General features: G+C 45.2%; 1 protein-coding gene across 2 annotated transcripts in view; it reads right to left on the bottom strand.

Moving 5' to 3' along the window:
* Positions 1 to 8,024: 8,024 nt before the first annotated feature.
* The window catches only part of KCND3 (potassium voltage-gated channel subfamily D member 3), a gene marked incomplete at both ends in the record, with an annotated part of 100,072 nt that continues 98,285 nt past the window's right edge, over positions 8,025 to 9,811 (bottom strand). For both annotated transcript variants that reach the window (XM_084275895.1, XM_084275896.1), the window contains one exon: positions 8,025 to 8,229. In XM_084275895.1, coding sequence (XP_084132021.1) covers positions 8,025 to 8,229 — 205 coding nt within the window. The remainder of the gene's footprint in view (positions 8,230 to 9,811) is intronic.

Here is a 9,811-nt window from a genome sequence, read left to right as displayed (position 1 = left end):
AAAACCAGCTGGATGGTCAGTTCAATCATTACAATCCAGACTAGAATGAGGAAGATAAAAGGCAGCCACTTGGGTGTAAGAAACCTCAGTAAGGAGAAAATACAAACCAACCCCAGCTTTGTTTTTTGACTTGTCTCCCACATGACTGTTGGGTGAAGACAACTTCACTGTCAGGCTACATGGTGTGTTCATAGTTGGCTACTGCTCCATTGCCTGTAATTCTGTTGAACACCAGGCACTGATTGTATACCAGTTAAGTGGCAAAACCTGCATCTCTATGCCTGTATTGCTAATTTAAATCCAGTTAATTAACACTGTATAAATAACATTTCTGTAGCTAGGTGTGTGGCAAGCTGTGCAACAGAGGATGGCTTAATTATGTAGAAAATGTGCAGCAATCATAATTGGCCTGTCCCTCTGGGTGCGGCAGTATCAGACTTGCCACACTTACAGGAAGGCTTTAATTAGAAATGAGATTACTTATTAATACTAAAACTAACTGATGTTTCCTGTTTGGGTGCACTGCTTTGTCAGTGGCTGGCCTGAAGCAGGAGCAAGAGCACTGGCTGGCTTTGGGTATTGGCTCTAGGATGACTATGTGCTGGTTGTGAAACTTTATCCTCTCCCTTCAGTGTGTTTGGGATCAGAGACAGAGTTCTTCAGCTGGTTTCTTTGATTTCTCAAAGTTCACCAGAGCAGATACAGGCTGTTGGGTTGGTTTGGGGTTTGTCCTTGAGCAGAGGAAGGCTGGAATTCTCTTAGCAAAAGCCCTGCTTCCTACCTAATGTCAAATGTATGTCCAAGGAGGCTCCTTGTTTCTGGTGGAATTGACATCTTCAGGGATGCTTGATTGCTCACCCTCAGCAACTTCCAAATTCATTTTGAGGAGAACCAGTAAGTTTCCACTCATCTTACCTAAATCCCTGCCTGCTGGAGCCTTTCTGGTGCTCGGGCACAATTCCCTGTGCAAATCCTGTGGTGTCCCTGCCAGCGCTTTTGACGTCTCTGTGGAGTGGTGGCTCCACTTCATACCACACAATTCGGATGCTCTTCACTGTGCAGGAGAACTGGAAGGTTGGTGTAGCTCGTGAGTGGCACAGAAACTTGGCACAAGAATGGGAAGCTGGGACGCTGTGCTGCCTTGGGTGGGTTTGGGGTTTTCCTGCAGCTGGGCCAATGGTGGCGTCTAGTGGGGGTCAGCCCTTGCTGCAAGAGGGAAGTGGTCTGTAAGCTCATCAGCTCTTGCTCGGTGGGTGTTAGAGGTCACCTAATACATAAATGGAACTTCAGTTTAAAGGTTCTTGAGAATTTTAACTCATGCCTCTAAGTGATGCTTTGTGACACAGCTCAGATGGGATCAGCTCTGCTTGTTCTGTGGTGGGAACAAGCTGACTGTACCTGCAATGCAGAATGCAAGACTGGCCTAAACGGAGTTGCCAAGATGAGAGAGCCTTTTAAAAGAGGCTCAAGATGTGCTCCTTAACATAATAAATACCTCGTTAGGAGAAGTGGTTTTCTTCCTGTGCTTCTTCCCGCTGCCCTGCTCCCTCCATGTCTCAACAAATTACCCCAGGGAGGAGCTTTGCTGAGATTGTGTCTGCAAAGTTTGGAAAGGCCAAGATGATAGGAGTTTGTTTCCAAGATGACTTTTGTTGTAACTCTTAATGTTCAAAAGGAGGATACTGGAAGAGATGCACTTGGGTATCTGCATTATTGCTCTCCTAGAACAGCCTGGTCATCTTTCTGCTTTCATTAATGGTTGCTTAGGTAAGAGTTATATCTAAATGCAACTCCAGTGGCTTAGGCTGACACCCAAAGTTCTCCAAAAGAACCTCCCAGATAGAAGAAATCTACAGCATCATCTTGGTATTTGTGGCACATACTCTGTTTAATCCAGATTGGATACATCAGGTACAGCAGTGGCACAAGACTCAATACTGTAAATGATATACAAGTTTCAACATATGCACTACAATTCCAAAAGAAGACAACAGGAAACTTGGTTCTTCTAGAAAGTTGTTCTCAAATGAAGCTACCTGCAGTTGTATACAGTACATTGTGTATCTGTCCTCTGATGTTCGTAAGCAAAGCCCACTTATAGTACCAAAATAGAAAATAATAAGGTTGAGAGCTGCTCATAACATAAAACTCCTAAAGGAAACACCATTGCATTGGAATGCCTTACTGATTCATCAAAAATATACCATCACAGGGGGGTTGTGAGGTGCTCCCCTGGGCTGAGGAGCCAGCAGGAGCCTTCGGTGTGGTCGTGACCTTCTCCCTCAGCCAGCCCTGTGAGTCCTGTGGCTGGCACTGCTCTCAGCCAAAGTGAGGGGGAACACGTGCACACGTACACACACAGGGTGAGTAACAGACTAGCGACTGGGAACGAAACTCGGAAGGAATTGTCACGAGCTCTTTGTCACCTGGTCTTTTGACTGATCCACCCGGAGTGTTTCTGGCAGGGGTTTGGCCTTCGGAACGTGAGTAGTGGTGCTTCTCTGGTGGGCTTTCCCCAGAGCTCTCTCTGGTGGTGTTTTGGAGGTGTTCATGAACCGAGCTTCACTGGCTGAAAGAGGAGGTATTCAATTCTCTACGGCTTGTTTAATGGGCTGAGAGAGGTGAAGTGACTTCTCCCAGGTCACTTAGTGGGATCATCAAGACACTCAGGAGTGGAACACAGGTTCCTGATGCTAACTCTCCTGGCTGGAATCAGTGTGCTGCTCTTTGCTTGTGAAGTTTTAGAAAGATAAAACCATTATGAAGAGTGTTTATGGCATCATTAAGCGTGAAGCTCTGAATTCATGCATCTGGAGTAGTTGCTTAAAGTGTTGGAAAAAAATAAGTGGGTGTTTTTTTCTTTTTCTTTCTAGTCAATTAAGATAAATTTGCTGTGGAAAAGGTGTATCATTCACCTAACTGTAAAAGCAGAATAAAGTCTCCAGTTCAAAGCTGCTGATGTTCACAAGCCATCCCTGAGTGCTGACTCTGCAACTCTGCCATAGTCTGACACACACAAAGTATTACAGGATCCAAGGGAAGCTGGCAACCCATAAATTCAATGTGACTTTAATATACTGAATTTGCTCTATAACACATGTAAGATACAACGTGTTTACAATCTATTTACTTAAAAAAGCAAACTGTTTGAAGAGACATTGCTTCCTTTAGCTGGTATTAATCAGATTTTCAAGCTGTCTGTGCTAGAATGACACACACTGGTTTGCTGCACTGGGATATTATCAACAGGTTCAGGTTCAACAAGTAGCTTGGATTCAAATCTAGTATTTCTGGCAATGTAAAGAAGGATGTATTTCGAATTACCTATTGCCTTCATTGCACACTAAAGCCACGTGTGTTATTAGTTTACCTGTTCCTCGGTTCACTTTTGGCAACGACAATTATTTGACAGACAAAAGTAGCCTCTGGGATAAGAATTCGCTGTAGAAGGTTTTTATATTCCTCTTGTGCTCGTTAGGCAGCGAACTTGCAATGTGGAAAGGAGAGTAATTTACCATGGTGTGAGGGAGTACAATGGCAGCAGGAGAGAAAAAAATAAGGGAAGAATTATGGCTGAGCAGCAGGGGAGACTCCTTGACATTGAGATCTATTAGTCTGGCAAGAGCTCTCCAGGGAAGCGGTGGGAGTCCTTTCCTTGGAGAATTTAAAGTCTAATCTAGAGAGAGCCATGTAATATATTGCAGTGAAGGATCTTGTGCTAGTGGAGGATGGATTGTGTTTCTTTAATTACTGTGTACCAGGGGGTGTGATCTGTAGCCTGTTCTTTATGGCTGTCCTTAAGATCTTTAAGGAAAAGGGAAGCAAAAGGTGGATTTTAGAAAGAGTAGATGGAAATCAAAGCCTAGATGTGAAAACTATTTCTCATCATGCTTTGCCAATTGGGTGTGATTCCTTCTATTAGCAGCCCAATGCCAGGTGAGAAGAGAGTAACTCTATTAATAGAATATGCTGAAAATCTGTGAAAATGTTTTTCCTTCAGAAAAAGCTTTGGAAAGGAAATAAAATGCTCAGAAAAATGTGTTGCTCCTTTGATACTTTAAATATTGCTTTATGAAATACTGAAAAAATAATCCCCTTCCTCTTGCTTTTTGTACAAACAATCTGGTTTTGTCATTTTTTTAAACTAACTGTTCTAAAACTATAAAAAGTTGTAAGGAACTGGGGGAGGAGGATGGCTTTTGAAATGAACTGCCAACGTACTATGGAGGTTTCGTGGAGCAGCCTTGCTAACCCGACTTTTGTGCCACCTGCCTTTCGGACAGGTATCAGGACTAGAACCTGCCTGCATTCCGGGATGCTGCTCCTCCCAGAGGTAGCCCACACCCGAAGAAGCCCACTTCCACACGCCTCAGGAATGCCCAGGACTGCGGGGGTATGTGCTGGTTTGTGTTTCCATGTCAGTGTACGTGTGTGGCCCTGGGGACGGGGAGAGGGATGCTGGTAAGACAGAGCAGTACTGGGGACTGCTGGAGAGCATGGTCCAAATCCCTCCCTTAAAGTTCTGGCCTAGGAATTTTCAGGATTGACTTGGCCTTATCCCAGTAATGGTTTATCAGTTGCTATTTAAAGATTATAAAGAGCCTTGTGGTTTAGTAAAGCTAAGTGCCTCCCTTTACTGTAGGAGTGAGTGTCTGTAGTGCAGTTCTGTGCTCCTCTATGCAGATGCTTTCCCTTCTTCCCTGCACTTCCTTTGAGGATGCTGTGTTACTCTGACCAGCCCCTGGTGCAATGGATGCTTGTTTTTGCTGTTCCAGTGAATCCATGCTGCTCTCACAATGGGGATGTAGCTGTGTTGGGCGATCCAGGGAGGTTTTGTACAAACATATTTTCAAGTGCTTTCGGAAGCATTACTCAGTCTCCTTCACATCAGTGTATAACGGGAGCTAATGCTTCCATTAAAAACATCTTTAGCCCTGTTGCTCTAGGCTCAGACTCCCTTCGTTTTTGTCTGTCTTTATCCTCTGAACATCAGTGCTGAGGGACTGACTGTATGGGGCAGCACCTGCCAAGCTAATGGTAGAAGAGGCAAGCCATGTATTCGTGAGCAAGGATAACAATGATTCCTCTTCTGTGGAGGAGAACAAAGGCTGTGGCTGCCTCAGCAATCTGAGCCCATGCAGCCAGCCAGGAACCCCAAGGGCTGGCTTTTCTCTTTCTTTTTTTTTTTTCCCCCTCTTAATGTTGACTTTTTTCCTCCAAAAAGCATCTTGATTGATAGCAATTAAACGCACCAATAGTACTTTAGGCAAGGGCTGCCATGATTGCTATTTACAGATAAAGAAATGGGTGCAGAGAGATGAAGTGGCTTGTTTACCACTCCCCAGTAAATGAGGAATAAGAAAGGCAGCACCGAGAATCCGTGTTGAGTCCCTGACTCTGTAATTGTTGGCTCCTGCGTTGGAAGGAACACTGTACCCTGTCAGCACGGTAGCTCTTAACCCTCCTCCTGTGCCAGTGTAAATGAGGTCGCAAGGTGGCAAGTGGTGGCGAGCAAGGCCTCTGATCTGCAAGGGTGGGGGTGTTCAGGTGATGACAAATAATGACATTGAAGCAAAGGAACGATTAAATTAAAACACTGAGAAAAACTCAATCATGGCAAGATTAACTGCAGTATAACCTCCTACAGGAAGCAGCAAAGGCAGAGCGTTTTAATAATTTAAAACAGGACTAAACATAGTTTTTGGGTAACATATTACAGCACTGGGGTACGTGACTAGAAGCTGGCGCAGCTACCAAAGGCTCAGCCGGAGCCCGACTGTCCTGGAATGTTGCATGTTCCTAAGGAGGGTGTCAGTTAATGCATCAGCCGCCCCAGTCTGCTCTGCAGACTGACAGGCTCGGAGTGCTAACAAAGCGGGTCGCTAGCTCCTGTGTTTAAGTCAGCATGTAGGTCTATCTATCTATCTATACATGTATTTAGTTATATGTGTATGCGTGTATATGTGTGTATAAATACTACATCAGGATAGGTTGTGACAGATGCTTAAAGAAAAGCTCATCCCTTTGCTGAATCAGCCTCAAACATGCTTTGGGTGGATTTTAACTCTGGTGGTGGTGGCATCACTGTTCCGAAACAGGACTTGAACCGTTCCCTTAGTGTCTGCAGGCGTTGGGCGCGTCGCCGTTCCTGGGCCTGTGGAGGGCCTGGGGCGGGCCTTTATGCAGGGCCTGCAGCAGGCCTTTGTGCATGACTGCAGGAAGTAGCCAGAGAGCGTGGGACGCGTGAAAGGGAGGGTGGCTTTGTTCCTCACTCTGCCCTTCCTGGATCACACTGCTTGGGAGCAGGGGACTCAAGAGAGGCAGAGTGAAGACAAGAGTTACTCTTCTTATGTGGTGGTGGGAGGAGAATCGGTTACGTTTCTGGGCCAGGTATTTCCTCACAGTAAATCACCCCTAGAAGGTTCTCAGAAAGAGGTGCTAGGACTGACCACAGCTTAGGTAGAAGTATGAGCTTCTTGGCAGTACCACACAGTGTTACTTCAGTTTTTGGTTGACTAGAAGTGTGTAACTTTTCCCAAACTAAGTGTAGGACTGCGAAAAGACGTTGCTGTCTGTACCACACTTCCTCAGATGGCTCCCAGACTCCAGTGCTGCTCCACCTTCTCCAGGGGATGCATGCTATAGCTCCTGTGCTGGGGCTGGAGAACTCACATCCCTAACCTAGTCTGCCTCTAAAATCAGTGCAATCCAGAAGCCATTGATGAGGCAACTGGAGCCCTAAGACTGTGGAAAAGCCGAATACCTCTCTGTCCATGCAAGATATTTGGCTCTGGGGTTAGTTATTATCAAGTATAGATCCAGACATTATTTTGGCTACTATTTACAATGGGTTGTATGTCCAGTGCTAGCAAAGGAATTCATATATAGAAAACAAAAATAAAAAAGCATGGGCATACATTACAAGAAACCTCTGTTAGACTTAGGAATGCTTGATGCAGTTGGGTTCAGTGCTTTCTCATTCTCTGCTGTTTGTGTGTACAGTATTAAAAAAGAGTCCTACCTTTTTTTTTAATCTTTTTAAAAATACAGAACTGGTAGTCTAGTCACACTCTTACAAGTAAATGATAACAAAAATAGAAAGCAGATACCCATGTGGGACTAAAACTCTAGTAAAGCCTGTCTTCTTTTTTTAACTTTTTTCTTTTTTTTTTTTTTTCACAAATATGTTTTCACAGACAATAATTAGCAGACAAACACACTGTTTGCAATTGCACTGTATTGACTTAAAAGGCGGATACAAAATTGTCTAAATAAAGAATGCCATCCAGGGTGAAATAGGTGTGTGTGTGTGGGTGTGTGTGCGTGCACGTGTGCACAGTTACGTGCCAACACGAGCTTGGGTTTCCCTAGTGTGCCCCCCAGTCATGGAAGCACACCCTGCTCTTTGCAATTGGGTGCTGCTCTGGTGTGGTTCTGCTGCACACTCGCACGCACACACACACACACAGAGGAATGGAAATAGGTTTCTGTGACAGGTGGCTTCTTTGTCTAAATCTTTTTTTCCTATAAAAGAAAACAAAAATGTGAAATTTTGGTTGGTTTAAAGGTTCTGCTCCATGAAGAAAAAAAAAAATTTCACAAAATCCATTGTTTTTCACCTTTTCAGTCATTTCCTCATGAATAAATATTATCCATTAAAAACCTTTAAAAAGGTGCTGCGATACACAGTGTTATATTTCCGTTTCCTTTATTGACTCTCTTGTTGCCATGATGATTCCTTCCCTCCAGCCTCCACTGGTGCCTTTTGCCCCGTACCATGGCACAACACGCTCTCCGGGCAGGATTTCCCTTTAACCAGCCTCTTCCTCCCTTTCCTAACCCTTCCTCAGTCCACAGCATGAACGCGAGTCTGAAGAAAGCTGCCTCGTTAGGTCTCCGTTGCTAATTCGATGACAAAATGTCAGGTTGGTCCGTCCAGGCACAATTTGCAGCAAGAAAGGAACATGGAGGTGTGCAGGGAGAGGGGCACCGGTCTTCCAGCCTCCTTCTTTGCATGAGATGTCTTACAAGGCAGAGACCTTGACTATGTTGCTCGTGGCGGTGGTGGAAATGTTCGTGGAGTGGCCGGGGCTGCTGGGTGGAGGCCTGCTCTCGCCTTCTGGCGTGAGCGCCGGCGGCGTGGGGATGCTGATGATGGCTGTGGTTATCTGGGCAGCTTTGCAGTTCGGTCTCAGCCCATCATCTGATTTCATGTTGAGACTGGAACGACTGGAAAACAAGTTTAGTGTGTGGCGCTTTGTTTTGGTTTGTTTTGGTTAAACCAGACAGGAGCAGGGGTGGGGATGGTCAGTAGTTCTCAGTCAGCATCTTCCTCCTCTGAACTAAGGGCACTGCAGTGTTAAGGACACTTCACTGTTCCCCTGGCTCCTGGAAGGCATCATTTATTTCTACCCCAAGTACACTAAGGCTTTTAATATCCCCCCCCAGTTAGGCTACAGCTTTTCCCAGGGCAAATCATTCTGTGTTTCCATTCTATCCTTGCACAATTCTAGTTTAATTAGGAGGACATCTGAATACACTGTCCTGTGTACTGCATCTTCGCAGAGCACAGGTAGTTCTTTCTGAGAAAGAGACGTTCTCTTCCTTGCATTTCAAATGCCTCTTTCAAATTCACTGTCCCTTGTTCTTTTCTATTTTTCCCCCTCCCTGCAGTAGTTTCAAGGATCTGGCAGCTGGGAGCATTCTTATTAGATCTGCATCAATTGCATCCTATAATTAATTACAGAGGGAAAATGATAGGTTGATTTCTGTACATCTGCACAGCTACAGGAGTCTGCTATTACCAGCCCAACGTGTTCATTTGAAACACAAGGCCTGTCCTTTCAGAATGTAAAGCTCCCAGTTGGAACGCTGCTGCTGCTGTTACCTCGGTGACTCAACGAGAGGATGTCTCTGGGTGGCTCGAGCATCCCAAGAACACGGCAGGACCCGTTCTGTTCTGCTCAGTCTGTTCTGCTCAGCCACAAGCTGAGAGTTGGGGCAGCCTTAGGGACTGGGTGGGTCTGCCAGTGGTAACCAGTACACCCAGTTAGCTGCATTCCACAGGAAAAACAACTTAAAAGCTTTCCAGTTTGGTAAGCAAGTGAAATAACAGTGTTGACATTTAAAATATCACTGGCATCTGATTTAGCACCCACTGAAATAGGCAGAATATTTGACATTCTCCTGAATTACTGTTTCAGGTGCCGGTTTAAACTGTCGTCATCGTGAAACTGCAATAGCTGGAGATTTGTTTTGTGCTTACTCATTCATAATTCATTCTCCAAAGGGCCCTTCTGACTTCACCCTGGCACAAAGTAATCGCTTGCTGCCCTAAAGGCAGCTTTGTTTCAGTTTCTAGATCCCTTTGATAGGAGCAGGGAGAAAAATGGTAGGTTTGAAACCAGCCCAGTGCACAAGAAACTTAATGGGCTGAGGGGGACTCAGAAAGTAATTCAATATTTACAAGAGAGATATGGTGAATAAATGATTTTCAGCGAGTCATTGTATAAAATGGAAATCTCAAAGTTTCCTGTTGAGCTGCTGCTTAACCTGGGTCACTGATGGTGTTTTAGGGGGGAGCTGCCGAGGCACCGTTGTGAAATCGTGCTGTCTGTCTTTCCCAGTGGTGCTGGATGCCTGCAGTTGTGATTCAGACTTCTGGCCAATGAAGAGCAGTGACGTGAGTGTCCCTGGCAGACGGCATCAGAGCATGGGTGCCCTAGCAGCTATTGCCAGTGGTTAGCCCAGGTGTCTTTGCCTGCTCCCAGTAAGGGCTTGGAAGTATTGGGCTGTCTGGGAGGTAGGCTGT

The sequence above is a fragment of the Gallinula chloropus genome (assembly GCF_964237585.1).
Source record: "Gallinula chloropus genome assembly, chromosome: 27".
NCBI lineage: Eukaryota > Metazoa > Chordata > Aves > Gruiformes > Rallidae > Gallinula > Gallinula chloropus.
The sequence above is the reverse complement of the archived record's forward strand: the minus strand, read 5'-3'. Positions and strand labels throughout refer to the sequence as shown.